This window comes from Harpia harpyja, chromosome 7 (genome assembly GCF_026419915.1).
Source record: "Harpia harpyja isolate bHarHar1 chromosome 7, bHarHar1 primary haplotype, whole genome shotgun sequence".
Taxonomy (NCBI): domain Eukaryota; kingdom Metazoa; phylum Chordata; class Aves; order Accipitriformes; family Accipitridae; genus Harpia; species Harpia harpyja.
In genome coordinates, this window is record NC_068946.1 from 40,643,174 (window position 1) to 40,657,293 (window position 14,120).

Consider the following 14,120-nt stretch of genomic DNA (forward strand, 5'->3'; position numbering starts at 1 on the left):
CACCACATCAGGTTCGCTTGTAATTAGATGTCAACGCGCACATTTAATGAGGTCACGCTTCGCCAGTTCGTGAATGAGAAACACCTCGCAGCTTGCTGGCCGTGACTGCTGAAAGTAGGCAAAGATGTTTCAGTCAGACTCGGTCTGCTGAAGGTAGTTTGTCTTTGTGGAAATAAGACTGGATCTGCAACCTGCTGAACTGGCAGAAAACTCATCCTTCCAGAAAAGTGAAGATTTGGTTGGGTTAACTCCCTATCACGGCTCACCCGTGGTTCAAAGACCAAGACCCGTACAATGGAGCACAAGGATGTGCACCAGGACAGGGAGGGAGTGGGGCTCGACTGCCACGAGATCAGCTCAGCAGGGATGAAAGGCAGCCAGGAATCATCTGCACAACATTAGGACCCCCAGCAAGGACTTCTCCTTCTCTCCCAAGTCCACACCAGGAGCACGCACTGTGGTTAGCCTCCAAATGCCATAGCACACTCAACACCCATGAGGCAGCATGTTGTTGCACAGCACACAGCAAAAGGACACGTAACCCAACTCCCTCTCCCAGGCAGACATGGGGCACTAATGCAGCTTTCTCCACAAGGCTAATGCCATCAGGTAAAACCTCACTCTTCCACTGAGGACAAACCTGCCTCTTCTGGCAGATGCAAACAGCAAGGACAAACTGGGAAGCCAACCCCAATGTGTTCAGTATGTGCTGCTAAAGGACACCCTCAAAAGCTGTCACGCACACACTGATTCAGGCAGCACCTCCCCAAGGGAGAAGCACATGCAATGGCAATGGCTTTGCATCCCTCTGATATGGAAAGGGCCTCCTGAGCAGCCACTGGATCGAAGCTATGTATTTCACCCTGATTCAAGGAAAGAAACCAGGAATTCTTACACCTGGAAACTCAGTACACCACCAAGCTCAGCCCTCCTCCTGTAACAGAAATGCTTTAAAAGCATCTTTACATTTTACCTTGGCCTTCCTCTTACTCTGTCTGCCTAGAGCAAAAGATCATCCCTGAAGGAATCAGAGCCCCAGCAGGGAAGGCAGATGTGGCCATGCTCAGAAAGCTGGAATTGCCCAATCCAAGCAGAAATGCAAAAAATCCACCAGGGAAACTGCTGTTCCTCCTACCTCCTTAGTGCTGAACACGGAACTAGGAAAAGCAGGTACAGGAGTGCTGCTGGCCACTGGGATGAAACCCTGCCTTCACAAATCCAGTCGTGTTTGTGGGTTAAGTGACAGCTGCCCATTGGGCAGATAAATTAGCCCCAGATAATACTGCAGCCAGGTCTAGTACAGAGCCATACACAAACACACCTCTCACATTCCAGTTTTCACTGTTTTGCCTCCCGAATTGTTTATCTCGGCTCAATTCCTGGATGTGGATAAAACAAACGACATGGACTTTCTCACAGATGGGGCTTCTTGCCGTTCCCTTGACAAATACCATGCTCAGCGAGTATGAGCCTGAAACCCAGAGGAAAGGAAACAACTGCAAAGGGCAAGAAGGAAACGGATCATTTGCCAAGGGACAGCATGAAAACACATTTCTCCTTTGGGCCAAAGCCTTGAAATCTTCCCAGGCTTCCCCCTCCCTCCAAACCACCGTTTTCGCACCACCATCAACCCCACCACAGCAAACTCTAGTGGGACTGGGGCAGGGGGTAGCATTATTTTCAAGATGTTATTTATTGTCTTAATACTTAAAGATGACAGCCAGCCCAGGGCCCGACCAGGTTAGCTCTTGACCAGACACAGCTGCCGCGAAGGAGCTTGGAGACCTGGTCCACCTACTGGCAAAGCCCCAGAGGCAGCGAGGACAGATGAGTTGTGTTTTTTTTTTCATTCACCTATCATCCTTAGAGCTGTTATTAATTGCATTTCACTTGCAATAATTTCTTCCAAGGAGCTCTGCAGACATTCGGTTTATCCTGGGCAGAGCCACTGTAGTGGCTGTGGGCATATTAACACACTCCTGTGGATTTGGTTCTTGCAGTTGGCTTCTCTGGTGTCTAGTAATGTCCAAGCTTGCATAAGCCAAGCTGAACACCTGGTTGCAGCACTCTTAACTAACCTCTCTCTTGCTCATGTGTTTCTGCCTCAAAAGGTGTCTAGCACAGGACAAGGGGTACACTCATAGCCTGGCTCTCCTCTACCCCTCACCCACTTATTAGCAGCCTTCAGGACATCCACTGCTGCGTTAGATCTGGCCAACTTGACTGACAGGGTCAGAAGTTGTGGGGGCAGAAGGACAGATACACACATTCACATGCAGATCATGATGGATGCTTCATTTCCTTACAAAAGCAGAAGTCTTCCTGGCAATTCAGTGGATGTGAAAAATGCACTCGTAGCATAACTGGCTTGGTTTTCAAGTTACTGTTAAAATTCCACTTATATTATGCTACCTCCAACCTCACAGTCTTCTGTGTTTTGGAGCAATATATTAAACTGTCTTTTAGCAGCTGCCTGCCAAGGGGAAATGGAGGTTTTGACATTTGACCCATAAGGAAGGATGTGTGGCATTTGGGGCTACCCAAATAAGGATTTTAGTTGGATGCTAAAACAAGCTGCGTTTTTAACAGTTAACTATTTTGATGCTGTTTTTATATCATGGGAGTTCAAAGTGGAGTCCCTGACCAGGTGAATGAGGCAACCCCAGCCCTGCCAGTTCAAGTTTGCCTGGGGCCACATTCCTTTCTCAGCTCTCTTTCCATTTGGAAAGGTTACTTCGCACTGGCATGGACTAAAAAAACCACATTTGTTTTAATAAAGAAGTGAGATTCCAAAGCAGGACTCAATAGCCAGCAGTGGGTTCTGAGGCAGATCCCCCTGAATTAGTACAAATATCCCAACAACAAAATAAAACAATACTACAAACCCAACTGAACTGCACTGGCAAAGCGAAAAAAGATTCCCTTAACTGGTCAGCTTTGAACAGTGACTCAAGAACCCTTTTTTCAGAGTGGAACAAGTTTTATTCCTAGGACCTTGTCTCCATTAGGAGAAAATGGCTGTTCTTCAGCTATTCTCATAACTTGGGCAAGATAATTTAGGACATTTGCTGACATCGCTAAGATCTGTCCTGCTCCACCTCCTAGCACAAGTCCCCACCTTGAAGCAGCACTGGCACCCTGCTGCACCTTGAGCCACTTCGGGTCACTGATGTGACAGAAAACCACTGACATTGTTTTCTGGGGCTGACTTTCTGCAGGATTAGCTCCTGAACCAGCCTACTCTGACACAAGCTGAGCGCCAAACCCAGCAGAAGGAAGGGAGAAGGACACTGCAGCTGAGAGCTGGACAAGGCCACGCAAGCCCCCGATTCCAGTTCGTGATGGCCAAAGCAGAAGGCAGCATCCCCACCCTCCGGCTGAGATTGGAGAGGTTGAGAGACCCCAATGGTACCTGAAGCATGTTATGTCTCCAGGACCCATTTGGTCCCGGGTCACCCTAGACCCGCTTGGAGAGAAGATGGCTATCGGGGACTGGGACATTATCTGCCAGGACACAGACTGCTAACAGGATGTACAGACAGCCCTCACTCTGCTCCCTGTGTCCTGGCGGGCCTCAGGCACACATCATTTAGTCCACCTGCAAAACAGCATGCCGATCTCACTGAGGTGCTCAAAGAATAAACACACTCGAGACTGGCATGAACTCTCTGAGCTTTGCGCACACAACAGCAGCCCTCTGTCCCCAGTTCAGGCGGTTCCAGTCAGCAGTACGTGAAGTTTGTTACGCGATGACCTGAAATACACTGTAGAAGAGTGTGGTCCAGCGGCATCGGAACTATTTCAGAGGCCCTGATCCCTGGAGGTGCTGAGCCTCCGTCTCGCTCCCACCATTGGTGGGAGTTCGTGCACTCGCCTCCCTGGGGGGGGGATAGACGTTCTCAGCCTGATTTCCACAGACTGCTGCTATTTTGTTCCAACATTCCCAACATCTTCAAAATACCCAAAGCCTCTTGTGCAATGAGCAACATCCCCTGCTTCCTAGCTACATGGTGGTTTATGTTACTTTCCGCCTACAATCATTTCAGGATTGGCTTTACAGACCTAAGTGGAAGACTAAACAATGCTGGAGCCACAGCAGGACAATTTGCAGAGTTTTATTCCTTGTTTCATTTGGGCAATCCTTCTGCCTCTCATCAGGGACAAAAAAACTTGCCAACCTCTTAATTTAGGAATAGCACGAGCTCTGCATTCCAGTCCTGAATCAGCCAAAGGAGCCTTTTCAAGCTGGAAAGGGGAAAAAAGGGCAAATGCCTTTAAGCACATTAAAAAAAAAAAAAAAAAAGCCTCAACACCTGCCTTTTGCAGGCAAAAACCTGCTCTCAGGGCACTTTTGAAACTAGCTTGACATCAGCATTTGAAAGCGAATTCCAATCCCTGCTCTTTTGGGTGCCAGACTGCTTTCCCTGTCACTGCTTTAAACAAAAAGTAAACTCTCCCTCCTATATGTTCTGCAGGCACGCTGCAGATGGAAGCGACGATGTGAATCTGAACAGAAGAGTATCGAATGAAGCTGGCAGATTCGGCTTTTGGTTTTGTTGTGGGTTTGGTTGTTGTGGGTTTTTTTTCTAATGGCTACAACAACCTGTTAAAAGTTTTGTAATCTGAAGACAGCAAACCCTTTTCTGGATGTCCAAGCTCCTCTGCCAAGACATGAATATTCCAGCTGCATGTTTCACATCACACTGGTTAAGGATGTGCCAGTATTTTTATTATTCACCCCCTATGGACAATACATACATTAAAGTGTTCTTGAACTGTGCTATTTATGTGTGTGTGTATTACACACAGAGATAGGCTCAAATAAATCACATTCATTGCAAAGGAATAAAGGTAATAAAATCAAGCAAAATACCCAGTGAAGTAACATAATTCTGAAATAAAGTTCATAAAAGCAAAAAAAGCAGCATTAACTCAGAAAATCACCTCTCAACCCATCACTGCAATGCTCTCCACCCCCCCCCCCAACTTCTTGTAAAAGCATAAGCCTGGAAGGCAGCGCCAGATTCCTGAAATCTAAATGCCCTTGGCTTCTTCTGGAGAGTGTAAAATTCACTCCCTTGATGCTCATATTCTGTAGTCGAGCAAGATTTCACATCAACATGTTCTCCAGACTCCCGGCTCTCCATAGCCCTTCGCAGCTGGGCAAAGGAGGGGGGACAGGAGTGGGGACAGGCGTGGGGACCGCAGCAGTCGCAGCCTGGGTGCACAGAAGCAGCAGCTTGCAACGTGCAAAGTTTTCCCCACTGCTGGATTTTCTCCACTCCCCTCTCTCCATCTCTTCCCCTCGAGCAGAGCTGTGTGTGCAGGTACCCAGAGCAGCGTGCGCAGGTATCCGGCTGTGCTCCCGGGGAGCGAAGCCGAGAGGTATAGCCCGGTTCAGAGCGCTTTTAAATAAAGCCTCAGCAAGAGGGAAGAGAGGGAATTCAAAATCGTGCTGCTGAACTAGTTATGCAAACAGGGTCAGAGCCCCAGTTGTAGACATGGGAGCAAAACTAGCAAGGAGGCAGAAGTCAAGAGGGGGTGATTTCAAAGGAGAAAGTGCTGGTTTCTACTCCCAGACCTGATTTGGCAATTTTCAACATCCCACGGAAAGGGAAAGAGCTTGCGGCCGATCACAAGGGAGAGAAGGCAGTAATAAAACCAAGCTCTGCTGTATCGGCATCCCCAGGAGCGCTCCCTCCCACAGCAATCGCAGCAACAGGTCAGGAGCCTGTTGTCATCCCTGTCCTCGGGGCTGTGCCCTCGAGGTATGCTCCTCTTTCCCCAGCACGGACGAGGGGGGCCAGAAGGGGCCAGAACCCCCACGGCAGAGGGCAGCGGCCACCCCAGCTCCAAAGTGGGCTCTGCTGGGAAGGCAGCCATAGGGAACGGGCTCCCCACCTAGCAGGGCCCTCGCAGCTCCTCAGCTACCCCCTTCCCACCAGGCAGCACATGGTCCTCCCGCACTGCCTCTCCCCGTATCTTTGGGGCATCCGTCACCCTCCAGGGTGATTTTCCTGCCCCACCAAACCCAAATCTGAACCTCCACCTCCCTCTGCTCCCCGAAGGACTCCCCCTCCCCTCAGCTGCATCTCCCCAAACGTCACCCTTATCTGCCCCCATGATTCTTCTTCTCTAGCAGACCCCAACCTCCACCCTGCCCCCCGGGGCAGTCCCTGCATTCCCCCTCCCGTTACACCCCACCTCTGGGGTTCCTGCCTCGTGCCAAGGAAACTTCTCTAACCCCCGGGGTAGCTGCACCCCCAAATACCCCATTTTTCCCCACACCCCCAGGGACGCACTCGCGCTCCTTCCCCCCCCCCCCCCAAGCGCCCCTCTCATTCCTGCCCCCTTTGTCCCTGCCTGGACTCTCTCTCTCTCTCCCCCCCCCAGCCCCTCTCCCGCAGGGATCCCCCTTCCCTGCCCTGCCGAGGGGTCCCTCTGCCCCGGGAGGACCCCCTTTAGGCCACCCTTTAGGATCCCTTTGTCCCCTGGACGTACCGGTGGCCCGCTGCCCCGGCGCTCGGTCCCGGGTGCGTGTGCGCGCTGCCCAGCGCCCCGTGCCCGGCGCGCAGCGCACAACGCACTGTCCCCGGTGCCCGGAGCGCAGCGCCCGGTCCCCAGCACCGGGTCGCGGTCGCCCGCTCCCGCTGCGCGGTGCCCGGTCCCTCGGAGGCAGCGCGCCGCGCAGGGCGGCCGGTGCCCCGTCCTGGGTGCGCGGCTCTCCGTGCGCCCGTGCCCGACCCGCGGTCCCCGGTGCCGGCTGCGCGGGGTGCGCGGTGCCGGGCGCTGCTCACCTGCGGGGCGCTCGGCGCTGGCGCCGTACTCGGCCGTGTCGCGGCGGCGGGCGCAGGTGCCCTGCCCCTGCACCAGGGCTTGGAGGGGCAGCTCGGCGCCGGGGTCGGGGGTAGCAGCGCAAGCCGGCGGCGCAGCGCGGCGTGTAGACGCCGCACGCCTCGGCCTCCAGGCGGGCGCACACCGGGCAGCAGCCGCAGCCCGGCTCCCGCACCAGCTCGGGGCAGGGCGGGCGGGCGGCCGGGGGGCAGGCGGCCAGGCGCTCCGCCGTGCAGGGCGGGCAGCGGAACAGCACCTCGGGCAGCGCCGGCCCCGCCAGCGCCAGCGCCGCCGCCGCCGCCGCCACCAGCAGCCGCGGCCAGGCGGCCCGCGCCGCGCCGCCGCGACCGACCCCGCCGAGCGCCATGGCGGGACTGACGGGCGGCGGGGCCGGCAGGTGGACACGCCGCTCGGCCCCCCGGCGGCGCGGCACGGCGCGGCGCGGCGCGGCACGGCGCGGAGAGGAGCGGCGCGGCGCGGAGAGGAGCGGAGCCGAGCGGAGAGGAGCGGAGCCGAGCGGAGCGGGGCCGGGCGCGCCGCGGCGCCGCCGGGTCCTAGAGCCGCCCCCGCGCCCGCCCCCCGCGGGGGTCGGGGCTGCCCCGGAGGGGAGGCGGGGAGGCCACCCCAAAGAGGAGAGGGGATCAGACCCGGGGGGGGGGGGGTGGCTGCCGCACAGGAGGTTGGGGATGCCCCAAAGAGGAAAGGGGGGGGGGGCCGTGTCTGTCCGACACGGGGCGAGGGCCTGCTGCAATGGGAGTCAGGGTCTGCCCCGCGGGGGATGGCGATCTGCCTCGCAAGGAGGCTGGGGTCTGCCCCGCTGGGTGGAGCGGGGCCAAACCCGGAGGGAGTCGAGGCCTGCCCCACAGAGACACCTAGTACAGGGAGGGATGGAGATCCTACCCCACAAGAGGGTTGGGGTCCTGCCCCACAGGGACACCCAGCGCTGGACGGGAACTGGGTGATCTCTGCACCCCCAGGGAGAGGTGACAGGGGGCTTGGGGGGCAGGTGGGGGCCCACTCTCACCCCACTGCCCCAGAAGTGCCAGCCAGGCATGAGCAGCCATGTTTCAGGCCAGGGCCCGCCATGGGGATGGGGGGGCAAAACCTGGGCTCAGGGACAGTCCCGCCATCCAGCCCCCTACCAAACGCTGGGCCTGGGAGCCACCCTGCCTCCGTGGGAGTGGGACCCTGAGGTCGGGTGAGCCCCCTTGGAGACACAAGGCTCCATGCCCATAGGGCTGCCCGCATCTCCAGCCTGGCTCCCCACAGGGCATTTACAGCCCCAGACCAAAGCACTCTGCAGCAAGCTCAGCGCCTCCCCTGCAGCACTGCCCCGCGAGGGTGCCCAAAAGCCAGGGTACAACTGGGGGTGCAGAGGCAGAGCTCTCCAGGCTTTGGGGTTTTGGTGTGAAATGCCCATTTCAAACCCTATCACACTCCTCTCTCTGCTGCCCGACTGTCACAGGCTATGCAGAGGATTTTAAGTACAAGGGGTATTACATAGAGGTAACTTTTTTCACTAATAAAAAAAACACAAAGCCCAGGGAATGCCGACGAGCTAATGAAGCTGGAAAACTCAGTTAATATCGTTGTGGGGTTGTATGGCTAAAGTCAGGCACTGAGGCAGCCTGAGTTCCCTCAGCCGCAGGAATGTCAGCTTTGGGGCACTTAATGTTTGCAGCTGTAGTTTTTTGTTGTTTTGGTTTTGTTTTTTTCAAATTAAGAAAAATGCAAAATGCTGCTGTTGATGACTCGCGCGGCACAACTTTCGGCACAGGATTACTCATGGCCCTGGAGTTATACAACAACATGTTTGTTTGTGGGATCGACGAGCACAGGGTGGGACAACGGTCTGCGGCATTCAGCACGCTCCATGAAATCCCTGTGATACATCCTAGGACCAAGCACACGCTCCCATCCCAGTCCCTGGGTCTTCCCGAGCAATAACTCGGGGGTTTACAAGAGTTTAATCAAGCATGGTCCTTTTCTCTGGCTGCCCATCACGCTGCGCATACCTCATCCAGTGGAAGACCTGCCCGTTTACTTTACTTTTTTAAATGTACCATTGCTTGTTTGCACCTCGCTCAAGCTGAGTGGTGATTTTAACCACCCCTATTTCACTTCTGGGGGAATCCAGTTAGTTTTGGTGTCCCTGTGGTAGCAGCACTCATTGCTGCCTGCAGCACTCATTGCTCTGAGTGTAGGGGACTCCGAAACTCCAAGCCAACAAAAATGAAATTAGAAGAAAATAATGAAGATATTTTTATTCCACTTCATGTTACAAAATCCCTTTTTGTATTACCAAACCCGAATTTTAGCCTGAGTGACTAAAGGAAGTCTCTTCAAGAAGACAAAAAAAATATGTAGAAAAAAGCCCAGCACAGACTTTGCATTTGTTACTCCCACAAATCGCAAAGTGGGAAAACGGGATGCACAGCCCTGCACACAAGCAGCCCCTCAAAAGCCTCCCTTTAAAACAGATTTGCCAGCAGATGTTCAATAGAAAATGGAGCGAATTATTTTCACCACACACTCACGACTTCTTGGGGATGGGGGGAAGGAGGCTCTCGGTACCTTTTTTATGATCTGCCGTTGACTTCACTAATGACTCACATTTGGTTCCAATGAGATATTTTCATATGACTAATGAATCTATATTTGGAGGCGTGAGAGGGTTTGGCTAATTATCTGTTGCAGTCAGTTAAATATTCCAAGTATTCCAAGTAGGTTTTCTTCCAGTGGCAAATGTTGTGCCCCCACGGTCTGTCTTCTCCTGGTGCTTTAAAGCAGCCCAGCACTTTGACTAGTACCAAGCTGACATCTGGGTTTCTGCGTGTGTAAGCACAAGAGATGGCCTGAACTTAATTATACAGCGAACCAATCCTGCATTTTTTAGGTGGCCAATAGGTCATTCCCCAAGGGACGATTTAAACCCGATTTTTCAACACGCACTTGATGCTTGCAGCGGCCCGTTTTGCTGGGGGCATTTACTGGGGTGCCATTAATAACTCCTGGCAGGGGCAGATTCCTTATGAGCACCGCTGTGTAGGCTGCTTGTGCACAAATCATTTTTCCACAGAGAGGGCTCGAAATCTGATGAGAGAAGGGAAGGGAGAGAGGAGGGGGAGGGAAGGGGCTCCATCGGCTCAGCTGCCCGAATTGCAGGAGGACATTAAACGTAATGATCCTGGAGGGAAAGAAACCGTATGCAGCTCGGATGTGGGAATGAGCCAGAATTTCCTGTTCATATGCCTCTTTAGTAGGTGCTCGGGCTGTTCTCCTTCTTTTATCACTGTCATTTTCTTTGTCTGCCACCGAAGCAATAATGCTGGTGCAGATACAATGGATCAGATGTTCCCCCTGCCCCTGCTGCTGCAGCCCTCAGCCGGGAGACCTCTCTATGCCGCTCTCCAACTCGAGCAGAACAATAAAGAAGATTTTACAGCTGTTGTGGGGATGGGGGGAGGTGGGGAGGCAGAGGGAAAACAGCTTGAGTGCCCGTGGCCAGCTATAATTTCTCCAGTGGGTCTTTGCTGACAGTTTTAGGATTAACAAGTGAGCTCTGTTCCCAGGCATTTACCCCTCTGGATAAGCTGGCCTGTTTGTTCTCAAGGGTTTATTTTACCCTACAAAATATGGCATTGCCAAACAGATGTAGGCTTGTTCCTAGAAAGGCAAGTTATAGCTGAAGCTGCATCTCACAGAGGCTTTAGCCCTTGGAATTGTTTGGAAATGCTACAGTATTCCTCCGACCCTTTTCAGGGCAGTTTTTTCCCACAGACGTGCTGGTCGATTCTTTTATGGCTCTGTCCTTTGTCAAGGATGAATTAGGAAAAATAAACTCGCAAACAAAAAGTGGAGGCCCAGCACAGAGATCCTCGTGCTCACAATGATTCAGACGTATTTTACAGCTCTGGGTGTGGGGAGGGAGAAAACAATGTGTCCTCCTGTGTTTTTCTTTCCTTCATTTTTAGCTCGGTGGGTAAAGGCGGGGGGGGGGGGGGGGGGGGAGAAAAAAAAAGAGCAAAGACGAATAAAACAGTCTTATTGTTTTTAAAGGCCTCCTTTTCAATAGAGTGACACGAAGTGCTTTATGGCAAGTGGTGGAGAAAGCCTCCTGTGTCCCAGAGCTGGCACGGTAAGGGGCAGGTGATGAGGAAGGGAAGGCTGTGAGGAGGAAGGCTGCAAGGATGCGTGCTGGGCCTGATGTGAATATTTGGTGGCCAGCACCTTGCTTTCTCCCTAGAGATTCGGCAAACTTCGTCCGTGAGTAAAGGTTTGCCAAGGGGCTGGGACCTGGGAACTGCCACCGACACACAGCACATCAGAGCGGGACAGCGAGGGTTCTGCCCTCCCTCACCCCCACCCCTCCCCGGGGGGTGGCAGGGGGACATGCCCAAGGTCAGGGTGAGTCGGTAGTGGGGGCTGAAGGAATTGGCTGCGCCAATCCCTATCCTCTGCAGGGGGGACCCCGGCTCCCCCTCAGAAGGAACAGAATAGTCTTAAAACCCAATTATGGAGATGCCAAGTCTCTTCACGAGACATGTGTGCGTTCATGGTATCCGGCGATGCCCTGCCCTTGCCAGCCACCACGTTTTTTCCCCTCAGCAGCACGTCAAGGATGCTGCCAGGGCTTTGGGCCTGGATCCCCCCCTCGCACACTCTTGGAGGGAAATCCCACCTCACCCACAAGCCCAGCTCCCCTTCCTTACACTGGCATTTGGGAAATGGCTCTCTGTCCCCCCCCTACATGCTCCCTAGGACTGTAGGTCCCCGACGCTCCAGCTCCATGCCACCTTACCCCCCGGCCACAGGAGCAAGGAGTGTGAAACTTAACCTGCCTCCAGACACCCCAGTTCAGCAGCTTCACCCACCGAATCAGGGTGGTGGGACTGAGCTGAGCAGGACACTGCAGAGAGGAGGGAAGCACTGCGAGACCCACTTGATCCAGCCTGCCCACCGTGCTAGCTGCTCCCCAAGGCAATCACACTGAAAATGGCAAGCTTTCAAGGAAATAAAAGAATAGCCCAGAAATAAGTTGCCAGCATCACCTCTTCTTCCTCCTCAGGGTTAGGTGCCCAGAGGTTTGCTGCAAACCTTACCTGTGCTTCCAGGGCCTGCAGGAGGGAGCAACATTTCAAGTCATGCAAGACCAGATTTTGCCTACCCACCGGGCTCGGTCAGCAGAAGTGGTTGAACAAGGAAGCAGGAATGGTTCTCATCTGAAATGAAGCTCATGTTTTCTCACTTGGAGGAATGAGCGGGCTCTGAGCACTCCCCCTGCTCCCGCACGAGGCAGGGACAGAGCTGCACCACCTGGGTTGTTGCACGTCTCCCCAGCACACCCTCTGCCTGTCCCTGCCCTTCAGCCTTCGCTCCTGGTGGTGACCCGCTTTTGTTTGCCCTGAGGTGACATCTCAGCCTCTTGTCCTTCCCCACTACCAAAACTCATCCAGCGTGTTTCATGCTTCCCTCAGCACTTGCTCTCTGGAGCTTGGTTGGCTCCAGTGTGGGGAGCACAGGTACCCCATGACCCCTGTGGCTGTGATCCACACCCTTAGCTCTTCTGCTCCACGGGTCATGCTCAGAGGCAGGTCTGAACCTGCCTGATGCCCCAGGCCCCCCTCTCCATCCTCAAATTGTTTTCCCAAGGTGCATCAGCCAGGCCAGAGTTCAGATGTCAGCAGAAGGGTCAATTATAGGCCACTTTCTTTACATTTACCCTATCTGAGATATTTTTAGAGCAGCCCTAAACACATTATCTATGAGCCTGATCCAGTAATTACAAATGCTTTGTCCAGGCTAGTTTGTTTAGGTTTCTCCAGCACTGATTAGAGATTAGCAGAGCTAAAACCACCCATTAGCTGGAAGGCATAAAGCAGTGGTGGTTTTCAGGCTCAGGGGCCAGGTGCTTCGTACCTGCCTGTCTCCCAGGCACCACCGCTCTCCAGGGAGGGTGCAGGGGAGGGAGGCAGGGCGCTGCGAGTTTGTCTGGTCTGCAGTTGCCATACATAGCAGAGGCTTGTAGATTTGGACACCCTGGTAGCCAAACTCCTCGCTCATCCCTAAGCGTCCTTCAAAGATGCCTTCATTAGCCTCAGGTGTACAAAGCAGTTTGAAACCAAGCAGCTGACCAGGAGGAGATGGTGCAAAAAGGGTTAAATATTGACCTAGGCTGGTCAGGCACAGTGACTCGGCTTATGGGGATGCTAAAACAAGAGCAGAGAGGATTTACATGGAGATTGTCCTTGACTTCAGCAGGTATCAGCGTTAATTGCTGTTGGAAGAGGACCTGGTGAGGATGAAGCAGAGGTAGCTGAGGGAGGGGAAGGAAGAGGCTTTATCTCAGTCCAAGGTAGCAGCGCATCTTTGCAGAGATATTCCTACATTAAAGAAGTCTCTGTCTGAAGTGGGCCTTGGGTAGCTAAAGGACCTGGTACTACCCAGAGCTTCTGTATTACAGTTTCCCAGTTGCAGTCCTCAGGATATCAGCAGGTGACCTCTTTGCAGAGACTGTAAAACTTCAGCACTTCTTCAGACATCACAAAATCCCAGCCCTAACCTATAGGGAATGGGGATTAATACTCTCTGGGTTTGGTGGCTAACAGCCCTAGCTTCTTACCTGAGGACCTGCTCCTCTGGCCTCAGAGACCTTCCCTCTCCAGGCGACTTGACCCTGATTTCCCTTCAGTGGTAGGAGTGTTCCCACAAACTCTGGTGGCCTGGGCGTAAAAACCACCACATTGCTTACACCTACTGAGTCTTCCATTGTGCTCCTTGGTTTCCATGGGGATTTAGATCCCCAGATAAAAGTTAGATTTAAAATCCCTTTGTTTCAGTGAGTCCAAATGCTGTAGGGTCTGGCTGCTGGGAGAGGGCTGGAACAGCCTCGCAGCCCGGTGACACAGTGGGCATAGGAAACGGGCAGGATCCCCCTGACAAATATGAGAACCAAAGATCCCTTTGACATTTACATTGACAGGCTTTCCCTCGGTGTCTGGTACCCCTTGAGCAGGGCAGCGGGATGAAAGCATTTCAAAGCACACATAGATGCTTAAGAATTTTATTAGCAGCATCAGCCAACATTTCCACTTGCTTTGTATTTGCTGTTGGAAAAGTAATAACAGCTTTGGAGAACCTACTCAGGAGAGAAAACAGCTCTTTCCTAGGCACCACGCTGGGATACTGCTTTGAGTAACAACATTGCATGCAGGAATGGAGTGGAAAGGGGCTGCAGCCCCAGGAAGAGCAGGGATTGCTTACATGGGCCCATGGAAAGTGCTTGG

At 53.5% G+C, this 14,120-nt stretch overlaps 1 protein-coding gene across 1 annotated transcript in view; it reads right to left on the reverse strand.

Annotated features, from left to right (window-relative positions):
• The window catches only part of IGFBP2 (insulin like growth factor binding protein 2), a 63,516-nt gene extending 56,300 nt beyond the window's left edge, over window positions 1–7,216 (reverse strand). The window contains 2 exon segments of the mRNA XM_052792947.1: window positions 6,798–6,895; window positions 6,897–7,216. Coding sequence (XP_052648907.1) covers window positions 6,798–6,895; window positions 6,897–7,201 — 403 coding nt within the window. The 5' untranslated portion in view covers window positions 7,202–7,216.
• Window positions 7,217–14,120: the final 6,904 nt, after the last annotated feature.